At 55.6% G+C, this 26,043-nt stretch overlaps 8 protein-coding genes across 8 annotated transcripts; 5 read left to right on the forward strand and 3 right to left on the reverse strand.

Annotated features, from left to right (window-relative positions):
* Positions 1–382: 382 nt before the first annotated feature.
* Positions 383–7,126, forward strand: M421DRAFT_47750 (uncharacterized protein; the record flags this gene model as incomplete). Its single annotated transcript, XM_033594725.1, has 4 exons — positions 383–544; positions 598–2,193; positions 2,299–6,108; positions 6,158–7,126. Coding segments are annotated over 4 exons (6,537 nt in total), but the record flags the coding sequence as incomplete, so codon positions are not given.
* Positions 7,127–7,439: 313 nt separating this feature from the next.
* On the reverse strand, positions 7,440–10,461 carry M421DRAFT_422850 (uncharacterized protein). Its single transcript, XM_033593295.1, has one exon. It carries the CDS (start codon positions 10,108–10,110, stop codon positions 7,855–7,857), a length of 2,256 nt encoding a protein of 751 aa, XP_033446426.1. The 5' UTR covers positions 10,111–10,461; the 3' UTR covers positions 7,440–7,854.
* Positions 10,462–11,341: 880 nt separating this feature from the next.
* Positions 11,342–12,697, forward strand: M421DRAFT_68186 (uncharacterized protein; the record flags this gene model as incomplete). The annotated part of the gene is made up of 3 exons (XM_033596487.1): positions 11,342–11,859; positions 11,916–12,490; positions 12,543–12,697. 3 exons carry the CDS (start codon positions 11,342–11,344, stop codon positions 12,695–12,697), a joined length of 1,248 nt encoding a protein of 415 aa, XP_033446427.1.
* A 548-nt stretch (positions 12,698–13,245) lies between these two features.
* On the reverse strand, positions 13,246–14,397 carry M421DRAFT_67868 (Rad1-domain-containing protein; the record flags this gene model as incomplete). The annotated part of the gene is made up of 2 exons (XM_033596452.1): positions 13,246–14,180; positions 14,244–14,397. 2 exons carry the CDS (start codon positions 14,395–14,397, stop codon positions 13,246–13,248), a joined length of 1,089 nt encoding a protein of 362 aa, XP_033446428.1.
* Positions 14,398–14,459: 62 nt separating this feature from the next.
* On the reverse strand, positions 14,460–15,157 carry M421DRAFT_422852 (uncharacterized protein). The gene is made up of 4 exons (XM_033593296.1): positions 15,008–15,157; positions 14,927–14,956; positions 14,818–14,872; positions 14,460–14,570 (listed from the first exon to the last, which is right to left on the reverse strand). The coding sequence occupies exons 1-4, from the start codon at positions 15,114–15,116 to the stop codon at positions 14,525–14,527; spliced, it is 240 nt and encodes a 79-aa protein (XP_033446429.1). The 5' UTR covers positions 15,117–15,157; the 3' UTR covers positions 14,460–14,524.
* A 258-nt stretch (positions 15,158–15,415) lies between these two features.
* On the forward strand, positions 15,416–16,845 carry M421DRAFT_7120 (histone acetyltransferase GCN5; the record flags this gene model as incomplete). Its single annotated transcript, XM_033596768.1, has 2 exons — positions 15,416–16,765; positions 16,816–16,845. The coding sequence occupies 2 exons, from the start codon at positions 15,416–15,418 to the stop codon at positions 16,843–16,845; spliced, it is 1,380 nt and encodes a 459-aa protein (XP_033446430.1).
* Positions 16,846–17,338: 493 nt separating this feature from the next.
* M421DRAFT_67934 (glycoside hydrolase family 64 protein) lies at positions 17,339–18,693 on the forward strand (the record flags this gene model as incomplete). Its single annotated transcript, XM_033596458.1, has 2 exons — positions 17,339–17,408; positions 17,462–18,693. 2 exons carry the CDS (start codon positions 17,339–17,341, stop codon positions 18,691–18,693), a joined length of 1,302 nt encoding a protein of 433 aa, XP_033446431.1.
* Positions 18,694–21,966: 3,273 nt separating this feature from the next.
* Positions 21,967–23,977, forward strand: M421DRAFT_94046 (sodium/nucleoside cotransporter 1 /nucleoside cotransporter 1; the record flags this gene model as incomplete). The annotated part of the gene is made up of 2 exons (XM_033598167.1): positions 21,967–22,376; positions 22,432–23,977. 2 exons carry the CDS (start codon positions 21,967–21,969, stop codon positions 23,975–23,977), a joined length of 1,956 nt encoding a protein of 651 aa, XP_033446432.1.
* Positions 23,978–26,043: the final 2,066 nt, after the last annotated feature.

Raw genomic sequence — 26,043 nt, forward strand, 5'->3', positions numbered from 1 at the left:
ATCATCTGCCTAGACAGCCGCATGATCCTAGGCCATTCGCATTACTATCCTCCCGTGACAGCACACGTCAACCGCTCGCAGCACGCCACGCGCCTCTCACTTCACCCTACAAACGCCTTTGCACTCGACGACTTCACGGCCGTCCGTTTCACTCAACCAGCGCCGCGTCTCCAAGATCGACGCCCCGGTCCCCGCATAACGCCCTGCGACCAAACGCCGACGTCTGGGCAGGGTCCAGCTGCATCACGGTACCCCCGACCCACGGCTACACGCAGCAACCCACCGAATCCTCAACCACATATGGAGACACACCCGACACGGCGGTAGGCGTACGACCTGCCTGTAGTCCGTGAACCGGCATCTCGACTACCCACCAGTCGCCATGGCCTTCTTTTCCGCCGTGTCGAGCTCCATCGGCAAGAAGCTGCTGCTGTATGGGCTCCGGCACATCGACATTCTCGACAAAGACCCGGCCGACTTTGTGAGCGTCGATGTGGGCAAGAGAACCACGCTCGAGTTCAGGCATGTGGGGCTGCACGTCAAGGTGTGTATGGAGAGACATGTTCGCCGCCTGCCAGACTGACACTGCGCGACCAGAAACTCGTGGCCCTGCTCCACCTCAAGCTACCGCCCGAGATCCACCTTTCGTCAGCAAAAGCCTCGCTTCTGCGCGTCACCTTCGTCCTCGACTTTGGCGTTCCGCAGATATCGATAGAGGCAGACGGGATACAAGTGCATGCTAGGCTGGTCGAGGGCGCCGAACACGTCGCATCCGCTGGAGCGAACAAGCATGCTGCACAACGACCGCCGTCGTCTTCTCCTATACATGATGCAGCCCCGGGCTCGGAAGAGCACGTGCCCACTGTGGATGACCTTGCGCAGTCCTTCATCCGAGAAGAACCCGCCGAGGAGATACGTGAGCTTGCGCAGGAGCTCGAATTACAACCGAGTTACATGCAAGAGTCTTTAGCTGCAAGCGACGATGGCGAAGAGGAGGGTCCAGCGGGAGTAGGTGCGCCACTTGGCCTACCTGCATACCTGCGTAACATACTCAACACTGCACTCGATCGACTCAGTATAGTGGTCAGCAACATCCATGTTGAAATGGAGGATCATACATCAGCCGAGCCAGCGAGTCCTGCAAAGCCCAGCGACTCGTCACCAGTCTCCCTCGACTTCCACATAGCGCGCATAGGTATCGACTCTGTAACCCCAGAAGGACCGCACATCAACATTAGTCCAGCTGCACAACCTCGCCATGCTGCATCGACGGTAGGAAAGCGAAGACTACGGATTGAGAATATATGCGCAAGGATTGTGTCTGATACTGAGAACTTTATCTCGCAGAATTCGCGGCCATTGTCACCAGAGACCACGCGTTCTGACGTCTCCACCGAGCAATCATACCACGAACGGCCTCCGAGCGCGGTACACTTTCCTTCTCAGCCTGAAATACCACTGCCTCGTAAAGAACCCGCTCAACCTGTTGATGTCGTAGAACCCTATTCCGTAATAGAGAAATCGACCGAGCAGCTGCGGAGCGGAACCGCCACGGCACTAGCGGCATCGTTACAAGAAGCGACTCCATTGACACAGTCGTACCAGCAGGAAGCTCCCTTGCTATCTTCCGTCCACGAAGAATTCCCTCTAACAGCATCCGTGGCCACTGTTGATGACGATAGATTCGCTGATGCTTCATCTGACGATGATTTGGAGGACACCAAGCAGCAAGGAGAGCTACATCGATCCGGCAATGTTCACCCTGATCCGGGGCTGAGCGGGAGCAGCATTCTGTATGGTGACGAAGGCATTCTCGATTATGCGCTGCGGCACGATATGCTGGACTCGACCTTTGACCGCGACTTGGAAGGAGTGCGCATCGAAGATGCGCGTTTTGAGGATCACTTCGGTGGCAGCCCGGACGCATCGAGCCACAATTTCTCGAATAACGCGAGCACGGCATCTTCCTCTATTCTACCGACAGTGTCAGGTTTGGGATTATCTTTCACGCAGCCAAAGACTGTCATCTCCCCTCCTGCAAGCGAGGCTTCTACGTCTGCACTTCCAACGGTATCAGGTCTCGGGGTTTTCTTCGCACAACCAGAGCCAGAGCCAATTCCCTCACCGACAGTGTCTCCAGGACCCGCTTCCCTCGAGGCTTCGATCGAGGACAGTAAACCAAATACCCCGTCAGTTGAGGAGGAGCGCCACACGCCTACTGGCGACCAACCTACTTCTGAGTCCGAAGTCGAAGCTGCGCACGATATGGCGAGATCAACATCATCGTCTTCTTCTGAGACATCTGAGAGCATGTACATGAGCGCCGTAAGTGCAGCGCCGGTTGTGTCCTCCCAACGACATCTCCCAGGTGGCTGGGACTCTTCGTCTGCTTCAAGCCGTGGAACATCGTCTGATACTTCAGGATCCGTGCCCGAAGAAATGGTATCGGGAAGTATCCTGCAGCCACGTCCGGAAATCGAAGATGGTTACGAGACGCCAAGGCCAGGCAGCCGCCTGAGTACTGCTGCAGCAGCGCGGCGTACTGCCATCGCACCTTCGTTGGTCAGTGATATGAATACCACTCAGAAGCAGGCGAAGGTCTTCCTGACTGTTGACGAAATTACCGTCTGGTTCCCATTGGGACTCGACAAGGGAGACACGTTGGATGCTGACTCAAGTGCTGAACCAGCCGCCGATGCGTCGACTTTAGACTTCGCACCTTCAAGGCTCGGAGAAGATTCCATCTTCGCCGAAATGCCAGGTTCATTCTCAAATTATGCCCACTCTACATCGTCTCGCCGCACGGGTTCCATGGTCGAGTCGTTACGGAGACCCGCTCAGTCTAGACCTTCACCAAGTCAGCCAACCCAGAGGCCTGCCGAAGCCTCGCCATCACCAAATATCATCATCGATATTGGCTCAGTGGTGGGTCATGTGGACTTGTCCACCGGTCGCATCATGTTCAGCATGCTCAACCGCGTACTCGGTGCTCTGGCAGACGGACCTCAGTCAGAGAAGTCAACTTCATCGGCTGAACATGTGCCTAGCGCCGCTTCGAGCACCCTCGATCTAACAGTTCAAAACATTGGTATCGCATGGCTCGACATTGTTCTTACTGAATCAATGCAAGATGGCCTTACGTCACCTCGCACGCTTGAGCTCAAGCCGAACGACGCTCTTCTAGGAATACACCTCGCTGCGATCCGCCTTACTAGTCAGAGCAGCGCCGAAAAGACGCGCGCGAAGTTACAGATCAAAAGAATTGCCATCGCATCTTTAGGCATCGATATCGTTGCGTTCCATACTTCGCGTCCTCGGTCCAGACGATCCGTCAGCAATCTAGCCGAGCAGCTCAGCCATGACTTAGAACTCGATTACGAACAAGGGACGGACAAGCGAGTTTCGATTGTCACCAGACCAGTCAAGGTCAACTTTGACATTCAGCAACTGGATGACGCCCTAAGCTCTTTTGGCGGGTTCAGTGGTGTTCTCGAGCTCGGCAATTCAATCAGCTCGCACAGCGCCTTGAATAGTCCGGTCTTGACTCCAGCAAAGCCCAAGCTACGAGGAGTGCATTTCGGCGACTCGCCCCCAGCCGTTGAGACACCTGCTACCACCTCCAACATGCCGAAGATCCAGATACAGTTGGGTGAGGTAGCATTCCTCCTTAAGGGTCGTAGCTGCGCCTTACAGCTTCAGACAACGACCGTGCGTATTGCAGTCCGGCAGAGTAATGTTCGCTTGAAGGTGTCCGAGGTACAGCTGTCAGGACCTTACTTGGATGCATCGCAGAAGGGCGCGCCTCTGCTGGTCGATGTCCAGGGAACGACCGTGAACTTTCTCTACACACCTGAAGAAGCAGATCTCTCAAGATTGATATCTTTGATCACCCCTTCGAAGGACCCATACGAGAATAACGAGGACATCTTGATCGACACTTTTCTTCGACAACGACGCAAGGGCTCTGTTCTGAGGGTCGAAGTCAGTGGCGTAGGCGTACGGGTGTCCGATCTGGAGGAGATGCGCGCTTTCGAGACGCTTGGAGCAGAGCTCGCTCGCCTGTCAAAGGTCACAAAGTATCTGCCAGAGGACGATCGTCCAGGGCTACTTACTCTTGCTTCCGTGCGGCAGTTGAATGTTGGACTTTTTATCAACGACAGGCTTGGGGATGTCTCGATCACTGCGCAGAATGCTTCGGTAGCGCATGTCGGTTTCCCCGCATTATTTGCGATGGAAGTTGGAACAGCTTCTTTGAAACGTGAGGATGAAGTACTGATTCATGAAGTTGTCAAGCTCCGACCGCAGGACCAGCTACCCATGATTATGATCAGAATGGTGGGTGATGAGATGGAGCCTGTTGTCAAGGCGAAACTATTCAACCTTTGCACCGAGTATAGGGTATCGACCATCATGGCCGCACTCGGTATCGGCGAGGACGGTACGGTCGAAGATATTGCTGTTGGCATCGCATCGAGCATGGCCACCATCACGAGGTCCAAATCACCGCAGCGGATCAATCGGCAGTCATCTGATGCCAGCTCTCGCTCAGCAACATTGTCAAAGCCGTTGCAGATTGACCTACTACTCCGGACCTGCGCCATCGGCTTGAATCCTCGTAATTTGCCGTCGAAGGGCTTGTTCGTCTTTACAGACGCTCATCTGACCGGCAAGCAAGCCAAGAAAGACTACTTTGTTCAATTGGATCTCCGGAAAGCGTCTATACACGCTATTGACGATGTCGCACGCCTAGATGAGAAACGTGAGGAGGCGGTACCTCGCAGCATAACGGCTGCAAATCATCACCTGCAAGAGCTGAGTCTTCAAGGTTTCGTGTCACTTAGTTCGATTTCGGCCGCCAAGGTCCTCGTTAACATTGCAGGCGATGGTAGAGATACACCCCAACTCGTCAATGTCGAGTTCAAGAACGAGTTGATCGTACTCGAGTCTTGTGCCGACTCAACGCAGACTCTCATCGAAGTGCTGAACGGATTGCAGCCCCCGACGCCTCCGTCTACTGCTGAACGCTATCGGACGGTGGTCCCACTACAAGAGATGATGGAGTCTTTCACCGGCGACGCAATGCCTGCGCAGGACGAATTCGGAGATGGCGATTTCATGGACAACGCCGATCTTGTGGAAGATGAAGTACCGACCAACCTTGAGTTTGTCGGAAGCATCTACAGCCAAGACATGCCGACTAATGAGGACGTGGGCGACAGCATGCTTGATCAGGATGATCTTGGTGCTTTGGCGGCTTCTCCCGCTGTCAAGGAGCGTGGCGAGCGAGGTCTCCTCGAAAGCTTCCAGGAGCAGTACGAGGTGAATCAGGGCGAAGAGAGCTTCGACTTCAGCACCGATTACTTCCAAGAGTCTGACTCGGAAGGCAAGGGCAAAGCTCGCAAGTGGGATTCCAAACAGAACCAGTATCACCTCACGAATGAGTTCAAGGCCCCAGACGCCCCTTTGAAGGTCACTGTACGCGATGTCAATTTCATTTGGAACCTGTTCGATGGATACGATTGGCCGAGAACCAGGGCTATTATCTCACAAGCTGTGGACGACGTTGAAGCTCGCGCCGAAGAGCGACGACGGAAACCCAGAGATGAAGATGAAGACGACGATTTCATTGAAGAGGACTTCTTGTTCAACTCGGTGTGGATCGGCGTCCCCATCAAAGAAGAGAAGGGCGCCCTCGCGCGCAAGATCAATCACGACATCGACGACCTGGTCAGTGAGACGGGCAGCTACGCTACATCGACTGCTACACGTTCGACCGGGGCGACTGCCCGCCCACGCAGCGCGACAAAGCCTGGTCGCCGCCGCTTGAAGCTCGAGCGTAGTAAGCACAAAAAGATTGCCTTTTCGCTCATGGGTGTCGCCGTTGATTTGGTGGTATATCCACCTGATTCTGGCGAGACGTTGAACTCGATTGATGTGCGCGTGCAAGATTTTGAGATCTTTGATCACGTTCCTACCTCGACCTGGAAGAAGTTTATCACCTGCATTATCCCTCCCACTCAACGAGAATTAGATCGACCGATGATCAACCTCAATCTCCTGACCGTCAAACCTGTCACTGACTTGGCAGCTTCTGAGCTAGTCATCAGGGTGAGTGCGTCTTATCATTCAAATGCGGCTGCAAGCTAACAATGCTCAGGTTGCCATTCTTCCGCTGCGTCTGCATGTCGATCAAGATGCTCTTGACTTCATCACACGCTTCTTCGAATTCAAGGATGACTCCGTCGAGAAACCTGCCGCACCTTCTGAACAGCCCTTCATCCAACGTCTCGAAGTTCAGGCCGTCCAGCTCAAGCTCGACTACAAACCAAAACGCGTAGACTACGGCGGCATTCGCTCCGGCCACACAACGGAATTTATGAACTTCCTGATTCTCGACGGCTCAGACATCACCCTTCGCCACGCCATTGTCTACGGCATCACCTCCTTCGACAAGCTCCACAAAACCCTCAATGATGTCTGGGCGCCCGATGTAAAACGCAACCAACTCCCTGGCGTCCTCTCCGGCCTCGCCGCCGTCCGGCCCCTCGTCAATGTCGGCTCCGGCATGCGCGACCTTGTCGTAGTTCCGATGCGCGAGTACCAAAAAGACGGCCGCATCGTGCGCAGTCTGCAAAAAGGCGTGTACGCATTCGCCAAAAACACCACCTCCGAGGTCGCCCGCCTTGGCGCCAAAGTCGCCATCGGCACGCAGACGCTCCTCGAAGGCGCTGAAGCGCTCCTCAATCCCAACCAACCTGGCACCGGGCCTTCGCACCGCTCCCCTCGCTCCCAGCATCTCGACTGGACGGGCTCCGACCCGCCGAGTCCTGACGAGGAACCGCGCGCTGTATCGAATTATGCGAATCAGCCGCTCGGTGTGCGCGCGGGTCTCAGGAGTGCGGCGCGCCATCTGGAGCGCGACTTGCTCACTGCGCGCGATGCGGTGATCGCCATTCCGGCCGAGGTCATGGAGCAGGGGAGCGGAGTGGGCGTTGCGAGGGCGCTGGCAAGACATGCGCCGACTGTCATCCTCCGGCCGGCGGTGGGCGCGACGAAGGCGTTGAGTAACGCGTTGTTGGGCGTGGGCAACGCGCTGGATGAGGGCAGCAGGAGGAAGATTGAAGATGTGAGTTCCGCCGTCACAACTACTGCAACATACTGACGCACGGCAGAAATATAAGAGCTACTAGGTCCGGAACTAGGCCAAGATTGTACGGGATGGAGCATGGTGTTTTCGCGCTATGGAGTTACGCATTGTTTCGGTCAAGATTGTTTGCATAGCGACGGTGCCGCACTGGGTCGGCGTCAACTCGACACTCGTTCATCGCTCCGCGTCGCGTGCGGAGCTGGCGTTTTGAATTTCCCCGCTCTCAGATTAGATTCCTAGACGTGGGACTAGACTGTGCACGGCGACATGGTAGATGATAAGAGCCCTTACTGTCTGAATTACGATGTTTCATTTGATCCGAGTGAAGTCTGTTCTGTCCATCCTTCGCACTGCAGTCACATGTCGCTTACTGCAGCATTCCGTTCCTCGCCGTACAGTCCCGTTACGACCTGTGCTTCTCGCAGAGGTTGGAGGGGGCGACTTGGTAGACATGATATCTATCTGGTCGGTCCCCGTGAGCTTGCTAGCAAGCGCGTGCCGTACTTGTGGTGCAGCTGTCTCGCACAGCTTGCCATGATACCAGCATAGTCGCGACAAGTCTGCCTCGTGCGGCCTTTCGTACAACGCGCTTTCCATAAGATATCGCCGTAAGATACTCCCCGTGCTCCAGTCCCACATGAAGTCACTTTTGCGCCTCGCTATCATACAAATCTATTCGTCTTCATCGATTCCGTTACAGGGTTTGCTCAGCGCTGTTGTTTCAGCCCGATGGCGACCTGGACGCGAGCCTTCTTTGGCTGCACGCCAGGAGCGTCGTCGATGATGCGAGTGCCCTGGCGGATCTCTTCGTTGATCGCGTCATCTTCCTCGTTCTCTTCATCGCTGCTGAGGACCACGATCCGCGACGTGCGCTTCCGCGAGCGTCTGATTGCAGCGCTCCCACCGGTCGAAGAGCCCGTGGCTCTGCTGCTTGCGCTCGTTGTGTTGCTGATGCGTGACAGCTGCGAGCGGACGGGCAGGTCGGATAGCGTGGGTGCCATGAATCCTCGCATGCTGCGGCTAGTGAGTCCAGGTGCGCTGGTGGGCTTCGCGATAGGGACGACTTTGGTGGTGGTCAAGCCTTCCATGATTTTGATCTTCTTGCGCCACTCCGTGGGATCGCGCAGTTGGTCGTGCGAGGAGACATCGAGGCCGTTGACGGTGTGCAGATCAAGTGCTTGAGCACGGCTGTCAGCCCAATGCCACTTCGCATCTGGACGACTCGATATACGAATGTCGTGTTGTCGAGCAAAATCGCGAGACTCGACCAAGGCTTCCCGTCCGGCGTCGAGGAAGTCGCAGTCGCCGGACTTGATGTTCAGCCAAAGGGCCATTGCATTTCGCTCATACAGCCGGCCGATGACGCGGGAGTAAGGAATCGCGAGTTCCTTCGAAGGCGGATGAAGTGGGTACCAGTCCCCATAGTCATCCGCGGCTTGGGATGATTGAGAGTCTGAGAACCACTCTTTGTTCTGACGAGAAGGATCGCTCGTGTACGCTGCGCCGTATATCCAGACTGCGGAGTTGTAAGGACGTCCCTCATCCCAATCGTTTTCAGATGCGCTATCGAGGTTTGACCATTTCAGACGAATCGATTTGATGATCAAGATATCAGTGGACGTGGTCTGACCGCGACTAGCGTTTGGGAGCAGGCGCACGGCGTCACCCACGGCAAGCATCTCGTATCCGAGGTACATGGCCCGACAGTAAATGGAGGCTTCGGGCCACACGCCTGTGAAGCGGTACTTGCCAGTGAGTGACATCGTTGCTGTGATAGTCTGCGCGTTCAGGATGGTAGGATGCAACTTCTTATGGTGGTGTAGGAAATGCTTCCAGAGTATGAAAGGGCGTGTGTGTCGTACGGGAATGTACTTGTGACGCTTCGAAAGCGACTTGTCTGTACTGTTGACGTCTGGTAGGGGCTCTACACGTACACCAGAGTAAGTGACATTACGTTCTTTCTGGCCGTTTTCGCACACATCATTGATCGTGACCTCTTCTGCTGGCGTTTGGCTGACCAGACCCGCCTCCCAGACTGGCTGATCAAGCCACTGCTTCTCCTTCTCATCGTACATCCTGTAGTCTCCTATAACAGGATACCGCAGAATGTGGACGTCGTCCGGAAGATCTCGAACGTAGAGCACGATATCCCCGGCGCGCGGTACCCATTGCGGATTTTCATTGACCTTCCGCCGCAACTCGGGTAGCAGCTCTTGCTCGGTCCTCCAGTCCATGCTGAATGGCTCTTCGATTGCTTCGTCTACTCTCTCATGTCGACGAAGCTTGTTGATCAGGTTTCGATACACGTCGGGACTTCCCTCTTCATCGACGCGCGTAGTATCCATTCCAGTACTGACTAGCTTTGGACGTCCCTTGTACTGCATGGATGGAGCCGGCATGAATGTAGTTGGGGGCTGAGCTACAGGGCGGAATGCTGGGAAGGTTGGCTCTGGCTGAGTTGGGTGCTGTAGATGCGCTTGTGCTGGGGCTGGGAAGGCCCGAGCTGAGCTCTGCGACGAAGAAGGCCGCGAAGAGGCGTTCGATGTAGCGACGCTGGAGCTGCGCGCTTTCGTGCTGGGTAGCACGCCGGAGCTGCCACTGCAGAGCGTGCAGGGGCATCCCATGCTATCTCCATTGTCCATGAGGTGCTGGAAATGGGGAAAGAAGCGGTTCGGTGAGTCAAAAGCCTTTTTGCCAGGATGCCCGTAGAGATACTTGTCGAGATGCTTGGGATCTTTAGATCGTGGACGCTGCCATAACGTATATCCCGCAGGTAGACTCTCCAACGTATATTTGACTCCAGGCTGAGCTTCGCCACGGGCTTGCATCCATTGGTCCCCGATCTTTTCGAGGTAAAGGGTCGGTGGATCCAGCTGTTCATATACGCCAGCTTTTGGCGTATGCGTAGCATCCCCGTCTGTACCTGGGCGGAGCTGCACGACAATTCTTCGTGGAGACGACATAGTTGACCGAGCTTCTTACACTGATGTGGTCGGTTGAGCTGTAGGTGATGGAATTTCGACTCCAGGCAGAAAGCTTACGTCTATGCACCACGTGGTCTCAGCACTGCAGACAGTACCTACAGCTTGGGCTTGCAGCGGATATAACAAGTTTTGTTGCAAAGAAACGTTGAAGCAGATGGATCGCTCTTCAAAGTCACGAGAAGAGAGCAGGTGCAGTTAGAGCGAGAAGGTGCATTTGTCGAGGTGTGACGCGCCGAAAATCGCAGTCCGCGTGCGTGTGGTGAATCACACAAGGTCTCTGCGTAATCGTAGATTTGGCCTGTTTTCGCAGAAGACCGTTGCGCCTCGACGATAATGGTGTTCACTCTCACCACGTGCAAAGTCGGCGCGTTCCAGAAGGCGCGGTAATTAGGTTCGATGTGTCGGCGCTTGACAGCCGTCGGCATAGCACGTAACCCGGGACCTGACACGATCCCTGTCAAATGCAGGAACAAACATCCTCTGCGGGTCAAGGTTTCGCGCGCAACCCCGTGTTCGCGTCAGAGCAGCAAAAATAAACGATCCACCGGGCGCCAAACGGCCACCGCGTCCCCTCCACCTTCCAAATCGATGAGGAGGTGAGTAGGTATTCGGAACGCTGAGATTCAGGCTCTCGAATCACAGCACTCGTTGCGCAATGAAACTCCTTGGCCAAAGAGAATCTACACCTCAAGCAGACCTGGCCCTGCGCCTGCGTGGCCTGCCCTGGCGACTCCCGAACCGAGCCAGTATCCTTCTGGTGGACCAAGCCTCAATAGCGTGAGCAGGGCGCCACAGAGGTGTCCGACCGTGATAGGGTTGAATGACTAGCTGCAACAGGCAAATTCGAGGCTGTAATTGGCCATTAGCGTGCGCTCAGGAGCTCATGCCATGTGCTCAAACCTCACAAGGTTCTCGCAGTGGAGCCTCACGCCGTGCGGTCCGGTTTGGGACCTGGAGAGATCCTTACTTTCGTCTCCTTGTGTTCTATTCAGGCAGCGGCGCTGTTTCAATTGTTTCTCTTCCCGGCTTGCTCGAGTCGAACGTTTACTGAACCTAACATGAATACCTAGCGGACCGTCCATTGCAGGGTTGAACATTGAACGACACTCGAGAGCAGCAGGGGGAAGCTCAGTCACACGCCACGCATCGCTGCAGTCCATCCCTCAACGCCCGAGGTACGGCATCGCCAGCCGTCGACGCCGTCCCCATTATGGATTACTTTCGTTCCAAACGTTCCAATGCTCACCAGCCGATCGAAGACGAGCGCCCGTCCAAACGCATCTCCACGCCTGCCGGCCAGCGCCTTTCCATGGTCCTCGAGTCCAGTCACATTCGAAGCAAACCGACGAAGCCTGAGCCCAAGTCGAAGATTGAAGTCACAACGACCAGCACGTACTGCAACGATCCAACACATCAGCACATCGGGCCAACGGTGCATGTTCATGAGCAGCGCAAGCCCGGCTTCTTGTCGGTGATTACTGGCGGGAGGTTGGGCGAGACACCGAGGGGGAGCATGGAGGATCAGAGCCATAACGGCAGTAATCTGAGCGTGAGCGTCTGGAGTGACCAGCACACGCCGAGGAGTGAGAAGTTCACGCAGCTCAAGGCTGCAAAAAATGGCAGGCGATGGGGTTGGAAGAGGGTAGCGCTCATCGGGGCTATGGTGATTGCACTTATCGTAGCGTTGGCTGTTGGTCTTGCTGTGGGCTTGAAGAGGAATTCGAGCAGGTGTGTATTGATTGCGGATGAGCGATCGGGGACGGACGAGCTGACAGTTGGCGCAGTACTTCCTCTTCGAAAGCAAGCACGGGCGGAGACTCGCAGGCAGCGGGCACAGGGACAGGCACAAGCACCGAGACCGGTACGCCGTCCACCCCAACCTCGACACTCACTCCGTCGGCCGTCCCATCAGGCTTTCCAGTCGGAGCCTACTCGTTCGTCACCTTCCTCGACACCGTAGCCACGGGCTGCACCAGCAACAACGCGACCTGGACATGCGCGCCGTACACAGACTACTACTCGGACCCGCAGAAAGCGCTGGCGGTCATAAACTGGGAGATTACGGGGTCGTTCGGGTCGTACAAGATCTCGTCCAGGGACAGCTCGGATCTGTACATGACATTCCAGAACGCGGCGCTGGACCTGCTCGACAAGGACAAGGACACGGAGCGCTACCGGTTCCAGATCAGCCGGACCAAGACGGTGAACATGACGGGCACCATGGGCAACTCAAGGGGCACGTTCGAGTGCGACTACGGCGCGACGAACCTGCAGGCCTACCTGTACACCAAGATGGCGAGGACGTACCCAGACGACACGATCGTCGTGCCGAAAACATCAAACACGGTCTGGCCATATGGTAAGTGCAACATGCAGAACGCGTTCAGATGCACCCACTAATGCGTCGGCAGCTGTGCGCGTCGAGCAAGCAGTAGGCGGCGGCAACAACGTGCCATCGTGCACAAAGTCGACGGGCGAGCACGTGTCCAGCGGCATCGTGGCGCAGGACGCAAGCAGCCTGTGTTCGTGTCTGTACAAGAACTGGACGCCCGAGCGGGCGTCGTGACGGCAATGCACACGTCGATGCATCATAATATCCATCTCGCGCGCATTTCGCATTTCGCATTTCGCATTTCTTTTCCTTGCTTGTCCCTCGCTCTGCATCTCCCGGCGCACGATATCCACTCTTTTGCATCTCCTACCATCTCCCTCTCTACACCTCTCTCTCTCCCTCTCTACACCTCTCTCTCTCTCTCTCGTTCTCCGGCAGTCGTTTAGCGTCAGCAAACCAGGAGGAAAAGCATCTAGCTAGTGTATCTTATACCTAATACCCGCCTTCCCGGCACCACCCAAAGAGCCCCACAACCCCTCTCGCCATGTCAAGTACATTGTGATTGTGTATTGGTTCTACTGTCTAGGCAAGATTAGCAGTACTGCGATTATCGTCGTTGAATCAGATCAAACTGGAGGACGAGTGAAAGCGAACGGCGAAACTGGTATGCTCTTGGCACCATTGACAATGTACTTGGTCGCTATGTGAAGACGCAATCATTTGCAGTCGCGGTCGAGCAGCTTCAGCTGCCGTCTGCCGTTGAGTAAAAGCGTTGTCCATGATCAGAATGCATCGTACCCATCCGCTTCATCGCCGTTCTGCATAAATGTTTCGCCTTCGTCACCAGCTTCATCCTCCTCTTCGACGAGCGGCACGAAGCGGAAGTCGACGAAGCTAACTTTGCTGGTGCCCCCTCCGGCCGCAGGCTCGACTTCGATCATGAACTGCATGCTGAGCACACCCTGCGTATCGACTCTCACGCTGACTTTTGAGGCTACGCTCATGGCGCGCGCTGCCTTTTGGATATAGCCATACTTGTAACTTTGTCGCAAAACAGTGCTTTCGTCCGAGAGCTGGAATGTTTCGAGAAGATTTGCTGGAGGCGCATCGACATGGTTGTTGGCTGCTGTTGCACGGAATGAGGACTTTGGAGGCTGGTTGTTGAACTCGACTCTTGCTGAGCCCAGAGTGCCCGTGGAAGAGAGCGCAAAGAAGGGCTTGCCACGCACCATCTTGGCGTACATGGTCAGACTGTCGGGCGACGTGGACGAGAGCTCGACAATGGCGTCGTACAGCCAGCTGCCACGCATGATTGTCTTGAATGCAAGGCTCTGTCGGTCAAAGGGTATGTCGTCGGTGTACTCGGGCTCGTATGTGGTCAAGTCGCAAGACGTCCGTATGCTAGCCTCGGTGAGGATGACCGAGAGCGGTGCGCCGGGTGCGTCGTAGGTGATTCGACACAGGTTGTTCATGCCCAAGACATTGTGCGAGAAGGCAGTGCTTGTTGGGTACGGGCTGTCTCGAGCCCATGGCGGCCTCAAGGTGTTGGGGTCGGTGAGACCAAGGATCTGGAGCGTCTCGAGCAGTGCGGTGAGGGAGATGTGGAAGGTCAGTGGCGGGGTTGCGTCTTCTTCGTCGGAGTCGGCGGAGGGGGACGGGATGGGGGGCGCACGGAAGCTGAACGTGGTGAACAGAGACTTGTCGAGGAAGGCCGAGGCTAGGCGCGTGTCAGTGTGGGCGCGTGTCAGTGTGGACGCGTCTCAGGCGCAGGCAGACGCACCTTCCATGAGGCTCGCCTCGCTGACCGAGAACTTTAGACCGTCCTCGCTGAGTGTGACATGTGCCTTGGATGCGAATGCAATGCAGCGGAGCAGCGTGAACAGCTGGCGGGCGGCGCTGGAGACGGCTGTGAGGACGGGGGGCTCGTCGTGCATGGTGGGTGCAGTAGTGGGGACGGGGTGCAGTAGTGGGGACGGGGTGCAGTGGGCGGGAGAGGGTTGGGAGAGTCGAAGTGTTATTGCATTGCCATAGACTACAACGCCCGACCAGGATATCAGGGAACTAAACGTAGACGCCGACTGCACAGATCATGTACACTGCGCCGAACCTGCAGCTGTCAGCACGACGATATTCACGGCATGGGGAGTGTATGGAGAGTGTCTAGGGAGTGTATGGGAAAGTCTAGGGAGTGTATGGAGAATGTCTAGGGAGTGTGTGGGAAAAGTCTAGGGAGTGTGTGGGGAAAGTCGAGGGAGTGTGTGGGGAAAGTCGAGGGAGTGTATGGGGAAAGTCTAGGTAGTGTGTGAGGAAAGTCTAGGGAGTGTGTGAGGAAGGTATATATAGGGAGTGCATACCCAAACGCGAGCGAGGCAGGGCCGCCGACGAGGGGCAGATTGAGCAGCGAGCGGTCTGTGTGCGTGTGAGTGGTGGCCGGGGCGCGGCGTGGGGAGGTGGAGGGCATACTGAGGCCGAAGAAGCCCGTCAAGAGCAGCGCTGGAGCATTTGTTAGCACGGCTACCTACCGACAGCTCGACGGGGACGCACAAGCAAACAGCAGCGCAAAGCCAAGGGTGAATTGGCTGTTCTTTCCGATGGTGGGCTGGAAGGGCGACGCCGCGGCAGCCTCCCAGACGTCTGCAAGAGGGCTCGACATGGTGCAGTGGGTTGTCGGAGAGGGCTTAATTGACCGTCGCGAAGCTGCGCGAGGTGTCCTCTCAGCGGCCGCGCAGGCTGATCGGCGGCGGCTGGCCTGTGCGGCTGCTCCTCCGCGTCCCGCCATGCCCGACATCTCACGTTCACCCCCAGACACGGCAGTCGCGACAGAAGGAGCGCTTTTGGACAGAGCAGCCGCGACCGACGGAGCGCTTTTGGACAGAGCAGCCGCGCAACCATGGCGGTCGAAGACGGTAAGTCGCGCGCTGGCGTCGCCTCCACCCGCACAACCACGCCGGCATGTCCCCCAGCGAGTCGCTTGCACGCCTGCGCGCCGTCGTGGGCTACAGCTCGTCGCCCGTCGTGCATCCCACCCACCCCCCGCGCGAGACAGTGCCCTCGCTGCCGTCCTCGCCCGACGTCCCCCTGCGCCGCCTGCACGTGCAGATTGCCCGCACAACGTCTGCTAACACGGCGCCTCCAGCCAAGCGCAAAGCGACCACCGACGGCAGCGGCGCCTCCCCCAAGCGTGCAAAGCAGTCTCCGTCGTCCGACGCCAACGCCGACGACGCCCCCGCGCCCCCGGTCAGGCGCATAGTGCCCTTCCCCGAGAAGCCTGCCGTCATCGAAGAGCGCAATGGCGAGATCGAGTTCCGCGTCGTCAACAACGACGGCCACCGCGAGAGCACCATCATCTTGACCGGGCTCAAGTGCATCTTCCAGAAGCAGCTGCCCAAGATGCCCAAGGACTACATCGCCCGCCTCGTCTACGACCGAACCCACATGAGCATCGCCATTGTCAAGAAGCCCCTCGAGGTAGTCGGTGGCATCACATACCGTCCCTTCGACAAGGGCCAGTTCGCCGAGATTGTCTTCTGCGCCATCTCCTCTGACCAGCAAGTCAAGGGCTACGGCGCACACCTCATGTCGCATCTCAAGGACTACGTCAAAGCCACGTCGGACGTCATGCACTTTCTCACCTACGCCGACAACTACGCTATTGGATACTTTAAGAAGCAGGGCTTCACCAAGGAAATCACGCTCGAGAAGCGCCGCTGGATGGGCTACATCAAGGACTACGAGGGTGGAACCATTATGCAGTGCAGCATGGTACCCAAGATTCGGTACTTGGAGAGTGGGCGCATGCTGCTCAAGCAGAAGGAGTGTGTCAACGCCAAGATTCGCGCCGTCTCGAAAAGTTTCCTGGTCCACACGCCTCCAGCACAGTGGGCCAAGGGAGAGGTCAAGGCGATTGATCCCCTGACCATACCGGCCATCAAGGCATCAGGGTGGTCACCCGTCATGGACGAGCTTGCACGAGCTCCCCGCCACGGGCCAAACTACAACCAGCTGCTGCATCTGCTCAACGACATGCAGAACAACTCAAACGCCTGGCCGTTCCAGCAACCTGTCAACAAGGACGAGGTTCTCGACTACTACGACGTGATCAAGGAGCCCATGGACCTGGCGACAATGGAAGAGAAGCACGAAAAAGACCTATACCCTACGCCTGAAGACTTCATTCGCGATGCGAAGCTCATCTTCGACAACTGCCGGAAGTACAACAACGAGAGCACTCCATATGCGAAGGCGGCGGGCCGCTTGGAGAGATTCATGTGGCAGCAAATCAGGAACATTCCTGAATGGTCGGTGAGTCGCGCACTCCCATCCTACAACTGTCGAAGCTAACGGTCACGCAGCATCTTGAGGGTGAGCTTGGCGGGAAATAATCTCGGAGCCCGTCTGATCAACATGTGCTCATCAACATGTGCTCATCAACATGTGCTCATCAACATGTGCTCATCAACATGTGCCCGGTCTCAAGATGGTACAGAGGGGATTGATATACGTCCAACACGTGTGGGCGATTCGAGAGTGTAGCATAGCAAAGGCGTTCGGTATGGGCTCGAGCTTGCAGGCTCGCAGCATTGGGCAGGTGTATGGTGTTGATGAGCTTGGCATGGGTATACCATTTGATTTTCCGATGGCGCAATCAACATTGAATCACACCGGGATTGTCTCCGGCATCTTGCAGTCGACCAAAACCGTGCCTTGAAGATGCAACAATCGACGGCTACCAGGCAAGTGGGTCCTTCCTAGCGAGCGCCGATGACGTCCGCCATGCAAACCAGCTTGCCAACACCATTCCTGCAACCACTTCACAGATCAGAAGAAAGGTACCTTGCTTCTTTAGATCATCTGCTCCATAGCGACGCGACCAAAATGCCAGACTCACTGCAAGTAGCCCTGAAGAACGACTCTGACTCGGAGAACATCCATGCCTACGTTGTAAGTCCAACGCAAAGTCGACTACCTCAAACGTGCCATTCACAACCCCATGGACAGGTATAGCCATCAAGCACGACGGCAAGCGCTGCCTTCTCAAAGCCAACGGCAAGGATCTATACTTCCCTACTGAGGTGAAGGACATTGGCTCCTCTCTGCAAGAAGACTGCGCTATTCCACTTGGCGCACCGGGCAACACAACAAACATCACCATCCCTCAAATCGCTGGTGGAAGGATATGGATTGTAGACGGGAAGCTCACATTTCTGCTGAACCCTGGAGGGCCTGCGTTGGTCGAGCCAAGTGTGCTGAATCCCAGTGATCCTAATCACGGAGTGAGCTTTGGATTTGCAGAGTTCACGCTCAACGACGCACAACTATACGCCAACATTTCGTATGTCGACTTTGTCCCCAAGATACCCATCGCCATCAGCCTGCAGCAACATAGCGGCGAGGAGCAACGTGTCGCCGGCATGCGCCCCGACGGTCTCGACCGCATGGCCGATTCTCTGCGCGAGCAAGCTCAGAAAGACGGCCGCCCGTGGGACAAACTTGTCGTGAATGAAAACGGTCAGAACCTTAGGATCCTGAACGCCACCCACGGCGGCGCAGTCGGCGCCGACTTCTCCGGCTACTTTGAGCCTCTCGTCGACCAAGCCTGGGACAAGTACGCCAACTGCAAATGCCGCGTCAACACCCAAGCCGGGCCCGGCGTGCTCGAGGGCCACATCACATCAGCGGGCAAGCTCAAGATTGGCGACGAGGAGTTCGAAAAGCCCAACACTGCGGACATCCTCGGGTGTAACTCGGGGCCCTTCACGACTGGCCAGTCACCTGCTCGCAATGCCATTATCCCACGCCTGGCGGCGGCGTTTGTGCGCAGCAGCATCACAGAGACGCAGGACCATCCAAGCCAGCCGCATACGTTCTACAACCGCGATCCAACGAACCACTACGCGAGGCTGGTGCACGAGCACAACGTCGACAACAAGGGCTACGCGTTCGCATACGACGACGTGCAGCCCGACTCGGGCGACGATCAATCCGGCAAGGTGAATGCTGGCGACCCGAAGCTCTTCATCGTCAGCGTGGGAGGTAAGAGTGCAGGGCAGGGTGCACCCGCGCCCGCGCCCGCACCACCGCAACACGAACAGCAGCAGCAGCAGCCTCAGCAGAGTGCAAATCCACCCCCGCCGCCTCCGGCTGGTGCAGCGCCGGCGGAGAAGAAGGGCTTTGGGGATCGATTGTTCGATCGCGCCAAGGGCAAGGCAAAGGGCTTTCTGCAGCGTTAGCCGGCTGGTATTTTTCTGCAAGCAGGTAGCTGAGACAACTCGAGCCGTGGTTTCCAACTCGACTATGTATTGTGCTACACAAGACATACCTCCGTGCCCACGCCATCGCAACAAACACGCTCGAGCCGTTCCTCGCTGCTGCCCCGACTGCCTGGCTTGTGTGAGATGCAACATTCACCGACTTCAACTACCGTGGAGCAGTGCTTCTTAAGCGTGGCTGCCGCGATTCTACCTATCCACATCGTGGAATGTCCTGTGAGGTCGCGATACCCTTTCACGTGCTCGCATGCAATCCGGATCTGCTCGAAACCACCACTCACTCACCATGGACACGTTTGATTCGAGTAAGCCATCGGTGGAGATGACGGATGAGCGGAAGGCGAAGGCGGTGGGGCGGGAGGAGAAGGGGGAGAAGAGGACGCACGAGATTTCGTCTGAGCAGGCGCAATGGAACAAGAGAGTGAGCGCAACGAGAATGTATTGTCAGTGTCCATAGCACAGAGCGTTGGTTTGGTTCATCTGCTTTACTCTCGCTGACCGCTCGGGAAAAGACGTCCTCTAATAAGGACCTCCCTTGGCGAGCATCGTCGTCTCCTCGCTTCCATCAGGGGCAGCGATAGAGCCTGGTCGCTGTCATAGCACATGCACAGTTCACGATACACCTGAGTTGCCTGCACTCTTAGCCACGCAACGACGAGCTCTCAGTGTGAAGTCCTTCCCATATCATGTTGAGTACGCAGAGTCAGTTGTTGTAGAAGCTCGTTTCAACGTAAATGGGGACACATTCCCCATGTACAAGTCAACTAGTGCCTAGCAATAATCTGCTAACGGAAGATGCTCCTTATCCATCAGACTATGACCACTGCGTGCAGGGCAATTATCTTGTCCTCACGAGTTGTCTGGGTATTGTGTGTCGTGTGAAGCTCGGAGTTGAACAGACAGTGTCTTGCCAACACTACCGACGTGCTATTAACACCTCTCTCTGCGTAGTTTCGAGCTGCAATACGTGGGAGGTGTGCTCTGGTTGGGAAACGGAATACGACCGTTGCCCCCCTGGACACTGTCGAAAGATGACAACAGATGGTCAGCGAACGAGCTTCGAGTGTCGGTAGCGTGATCGATGCAACAGTGAAGTAGCGCAGAGCAGATACTCTCGTTGCGTTAGGTCAGCAGACACATGTATGGTCCGAGGTTGGGAGAGAAGCCAGTAACAAGTCTTGAGCTTCTGTACATTGAACGGTACCAGTGCGTGATGTTCAGATAGCTTGCAGCGACACGTTGGTGCCTCGTCAGGAAAGTGATGGGTGAATGGGCAGTAGGAAGGCAAATCGACCGTTGCAAAGACCGAGCCTCCGCGGTGGTGCTCCAAGCGCACCACACGAGCCATCGACATCGCATACATGAGCCGTAGGGCGTGGGTACAGGCCCACTGGCATGGGTGCAGGCCCACTTGGTGCACTGTAGTTCGTTGATGCTTATCTGTGGCAGTCAGCAAGGTGCAGCCGTCAGCACCACAGGGCTGAGCATAACAATCGTCTTCGATACTTTTGCGCGTATCACTCCGACGTGTCTCGCAGACTGCCGATTTCTTATCAAACGGCTGCATTGTTGAATCTTGTACGCGCCGGAGTGGATGTCTTGGTATGGCGTTCGCAGGGGCTGGCGTTGGAAGCATGTGACGGTTGGAGAAAATCGTTCGTTGACCGTGCCACATTCGGTTTCGCACTAAGAATCGTATCCTGGTAATGGCATTTCGTGGTCGCTGAGTCGGATGATAGGAGACATGTGTTGCGTTATTTTGCTTGAACTCGAAGATGTTGCAAGGCTACCAGTCTCGAAATGAGACGCCTTCTAGTTGCTCATACCCCATTCTGCTGTGGTGGTCTGATAGAAAGTTGAGTTTCGGGTTGTTGTCAGAAGCTGTTGGTGAGAGCATGGGAAGCTCGGCACAATTATTGAGACGCGCAGTTCGGTGTGTTAAACGGTTCAAAGCCTCGACAACCCGTCCCGCGATGTGTCAACATCATGCGAGTTGCTGCTTCTTGCGGACCGGTAGACATACGGCCCTAGCCCCACTGCGGGGAATCGCAAATCATCCAAGCCGGGCCAGCGACGTCGTTGCTGCAGAAGATCAAACTGCTGGAAGTCGTACAGACAAGCTCTATCGAACTGCCACATGGCGTGTTGGGCTCCGTAACGTTCAGTTGAACATGTAACATCAGGCGACCTCCGCCACTCTCAAGACGGCGCAATTGTCTGCAAGCGTCGATGTGATAACGGCATCCCCGCTCCCATCATCTGCAAGCTGGACACCCGCGCGCGCAAGAAGGTAGCATTGGGCTAGCGTCAACCTGGTTATCGGGATGCTGGAGATACTCTTGGCCGAAACTGGCTTCGCTGATCACTTCGAGAAGCGCGACTCGAAGCCGCGAAGAAGATGGCGCACACCATTTGTTACATAGCGCTGCGTGTGCGATGCAGCTTGTCGATAAGGGCGAGAATGATGGCCCCGGCGTCAAGCTAAAGTCATCCCTTCGCAGGATCAGCGCCGCGAGTTGCCACTTGCACCACACAACGCAGATGTTTGAACATGTTTCATGCCCCAGGCTTCGAGTCTCTCAGCCGTCGAGTGCTGCTCTTAATATTGCTCTGGTGCAGGGCATCGCCTCCCGGATTCACAAGCGAACCTTTCTCGGCGTACATAACGGGGCTCTGCCCAGGTAAAGTGTGAGCGGTTCCTTCCAGAAAACGCACCTTTCCAGGAAAGGCGCCTCAACCGAAGCCCCGCGTACTTTTGCCTCCGCTTATCACGAGCCAAGCCTTCTGACAGCACGTTCGGACCGCCAATTGGTTCAACCGCATCCATCAGGACTGGGAAAGATAACGATCCCAGTCAGCGTTGCCAAATCGTGGTAAGAGCGCCGATGCTTCGTGAATTTCACACAAGGCCACCCGCATATGCAGCAGCGAGTGAGCGCCTCGTGAGATGAACCTAGAGACCTGGACCTAGCGGAGATGACCGGGGGCCAATGAACTTTCGCTCCGCAACGCTCCAGCCAGATCGAAAGAGGAAGTTGCCAAGGGTAAAGGGCCGGGGATTCGAGGTTGTAGTCTGGGCCGGCGGTGGATGGATGCACTCCATTTTCGTGGTAGCGCAAATCACTGTGCGAAAATATAATTCCCGTCGCGGCCATCCTGTCCAAAACCTCAGCCAACAGCTCCTCGCTCATTTCAACGTCGTTGATAGGAATTGCTCTTGTGCCGGTTTCCAGCATGGCCCACCACGAGCACAACGCGTCGGCCCAGCACGGCGTCGCGCCCAGCAACGACCTGGCCCTCCACATGTCCCAGGAACATCAGCACGAGCACGTGCACCACAGCCCACGTGCTGTGCACGACGACCACATCATGTACACGACCGGAACCACTGATGAGAAGAGCACCATCCCTGATCCGAGTGTGCAAGATCACGGCCTGCACCACCGCCTGCCTGAGAAGCACGGTCTTCACGAGCAGGGCACGTATGAGAAGAACGCCGATATCGATTACGAAGAGAAGGGTACGCGTGGCAGCTCCACAGACCCTGAGCCCGAAGTCGAGAAGAAGAGCAAATGGTCCGTAGGCGCACTTTACAGGCGCTTCAGATGGGTCGTGCACCTCTTCCTCGCGGCTCTCTTCACTGGGTGAGCCATGCCGAGTGATATAAGCTATCAATGCGGTTTGAACTGACACTACTAGATGGTGGATCGCGTCTGTAGTCTTGCATCACAATGACAAGAACTGGGTCATTCCTTTCTTGTTCTGGCTGGCAATCATGGTCCGCATCATCACGTGCCATGTACCCATCACCATTGTCACAAAGCCAATGCACTGGGTCTGGAACAACACCGGAGTCAGGATTGGCCACATGGTCCCCGAGAAGATGCGCATTCCTGCTGGCGCCGCGCTCACTATTGCCGTCATCATCGTTGGTTCCATGGCTAGCGAGGAAAGCGAGGACAACACGCGTGCCAACCGCGCTATTTCTCTCTTTGGTCTCGCTGTCTTCATCTTCGGCTTCTGGTTGACTTCCAAGACCAGGAGCGCGATTAACTGGCACACCGTCATCGTTGGAATGTTGGTTCAGTTCATCATCGCGCTCTTCGTCCTGAGAACCGGCGTCGGTTACGACATCTTCAGCTTCATCTCCGAGCTGGCCCGTCTGCTCCTCGGATTTGCCAGGGATGGTGTTGCCTTCCTCACAACTCCGGATATCGCGGAGAACACCTACTTCTTCTTCAGTGTCATCCCCGCAATCATCTTCTTCGTTTCGATCGTTCAGCTTCTCTACTACTGGGGTCTTATCCAGTGGTTCATTGGCAAATTCGCCGTCTTTTTCTTCTGGTCGATGAAGGTTTCCGGTGCCGAGGCGGTCGTCGCTTCTGCTTCGCCTTTCATCGGTCAGGGTGAATCTGCCATGTTGATCAAGCCCTTCGTTGCTCACCTGACAATGGCCGAGCTCCACCAGGTCATGTGCTCTGGTTTTGCTACCATTGCTGGTTCCGTCCTCGTCGCTTACATCGGCATGGGATTAAACCCTCAGGCTCTCATTTCCTCTTGTGTCATGAGCATTCCAGCTTCGCTTGCCCTGTCCAAGCTTCGTTACCCCGAGACGGAGGAGTCACTTACTGCTGGACGTGTCGTCATCCCCGATGATGATGAGCACAAGGCTGCCAACGCTCTTCACGCCTTCGCCAACGGCGCTTGGCTTGGTCTGAAGATCGCCGGTATGATCATCTGCACGCTCTTGTGTATCATTGCGCTCCTGGGTCTGATTGACGGTCTTCTCACCTGGTGGGGCCGTTACATCAACCTCGACGGCGAGTTCGACCTTACCCTTGAGCTCATTCTTGGATACGTTTTCTACCCGGTTGCCTTCCTCCTCGGTGTCTCTCGGCAGGGTAACGATCTGCTCCTCGTCGGTCGTCTCATTGGTGTCAAGGTCATCACCAACGAGTTCGTTGCCTTCACCATGCTTCAGGCAAAAGAAGAGCCCGACTCCCCGTACCACAATCTGTCACCTCGATCCCGTCTCATCGCCACCTACGCGCTGTGCGGTTTCGGTAACATTGGTTCGCTCGGTACACAAATCGGTGTGCTCAGCCAGATCAGCCCTGGTCGCAGCGGTGATGTTTCTCGTCTTGCTGTGTCTGCTCTTGTATCCGGTGTCTTCTCGACATTGTCCAGTGCTAGTATCGCCGGTCTGGTCGTCACTGACCAAGCGAAGTTCTCGAGTAGTCAGTAGGCGTCTCAGGAAGCCGTGGAACTTGGCGTTGTGGAGGTCCCATTTACGAGGAACCAAAATGTAATGTTAGTTATCTGTTGATGAGCGTATACCCAACCACGTAGAGTAGTGGTCATGAAGCAATCGTTTCACATTCAAAAGCTGTGTCTTCGTGTATTCGAGCGATCATTCCTTTTAGAGGCCGAGCATGCGCTCTTATTGATTTCGCTGTGTGGAGCCCATCGTGATTAGCCGCCATTTGCACGCCATGCCGCGCTTCCGCCGCCCTCAAATCTCCGAATGCAGTTAGCAACTGCTCAATGGGTGAAAAATTCTATTCAAGAATTCTCGACGACTCCATCGGAGTTGGCCGACAGTGGGTACGAAGGGAGTCTGTTTGGCATGGCCGAATGGCTGGACCACACGGTAGAGCTCAGGAGATGATTGTTGAGAAGTTGAACAAAGCGTAGGTCACTGCGCTGCAGTCGTTGCAGGTAAAGATTTGACTCGATCAGGTAGTGCAGCCGCGTTGCTTGGTTAGCTGATGCGGTGTTTTTATACGCATGACACTTTGGCGTTGGCGTACTTGTTGACGAAGTGGGAACCATCACATTGGATGATCAGGCGCTCTCACTCATTTATCGCGTTCAAAATTTCTGCTCCAGCGTGCGCTGAGATGCCATTGAGTCATTGGCTCGGGCTGAGAAGTTCGGTGTGGTGTTGTGCAGCTGGACGCGCAGATCGGGCTGGCAAGCCATCAGAGATCCAAACGCGCCTTTCATCACTCTATGGGGCGCGTCTCCGCCTACACCTAAGTCACGCTCAATTTCAAGCTGACATGTTTTCAGAGGTCAAGGCTGATTTTCGGCTCCTCCTTCATGCCCGACAATGTGCTCATGCACTCAAGCCGTGGTGCTGAGACATGCCTAGTGTTTACCTGACTGCCATCCCTCAGGATCTCCTTCCGGCAGTTCCACTCCCGAGGGGGTCGTTCATATGGAAGCCCTTAGCCACTTACTACTCATTCAAGAGCTAACACTTTTCCTGCTCCCATCATGCTGTCGGCGCCGCGCAAGCAACATTGAAAGACTCGGACGGGATGTGGAGCATGTAAGTAATTGCTGCTTTTGCGTCTCCTTCAACTGGCTTCGGATAGGAAGCAACGATTCAAGTGCGATGAAGCCTTTCCAGTATGTCTACAGTGCGTAAGACTGGGCCAAGTATGTGATGGCTGCGGTATATGGGGTAGGGGAGGTACTATCAAAGAAGACACCCACTCAACACCGACATCAACCTCAAACGACATCCATGTGGCTATGGCGAATAAAATCCGCAGCAAGCCTTCGTCCGCGCCAAGGCTGCGTGTCTCATCCCAGAAGCAGTCATATCGATATCTCGAATGGTTTATCCACGGCACAGCAGCAGCACGTACTCGCATCCTCAGTTCCTCGTTTTGGGATCCCGCAATCCTACAAGCAACGGCTTAAGCAAAGAAAACATTACAAGCGTTACTTACTCTGAGCGCTGCGCACAAAAGGCACGTAAGGGATCCGGTCAATCGCTTAAGAGAAGGACTTGCGCCTGACGCTCTTAAAATCTCCCTCCTTGAGCACTACGGAAGCGCACTAAAATGTCTGCAGAACTTTCTCGGCGGTGAGTGGAAGATACTAAAGGCAGAACGGTTCGCGGCGGCAACTATGCATTCGCTACTCGTTTTGGTCGAGTTGTTGCGCGGTCGATTCGAAGAGGCCTGCATTCATCTCATAAGTAGAGCACACATCGCGAAACACATCTCAACAGAGATCAGGCCAACTAGGCTTACTCAACAACGCACTCAATTCTTCATTCGGTTTCGCGGTCAGACAAATCCTTAGCTTGTGCACGTTTCAAACAACCTACCTCACGAGTGAGCCGCCCATACGGGTAAGTCACCCACTCTACTAAGACCTCACTAAATTTCCACTATACAACACAATGCCTTGTTAATAATGTAATCTATTATCCTTATCAGAGGTTAGAATATGGCTTGCGCTTTAGGCTATCAACGTACCCCACGGTTCAGTTGTCAAGTTCTATAGGAAGAGTAG

The sequence above is a fragment of the Didymella exigua genome (assembly GCF_010094145.1).
Source record: "Didymella exigua CBS 183.55 unplaced genomic scaffold M421scaffold_23, whole genome shotgun sequence".
NCBI classification, from domain to species: domain Eukaryota; kingdom Fungi; phylum Ascomycota; class Dothideomycetes; order Pleosporales; family Didymellaceae; genus Didymella; species Didymella exigua.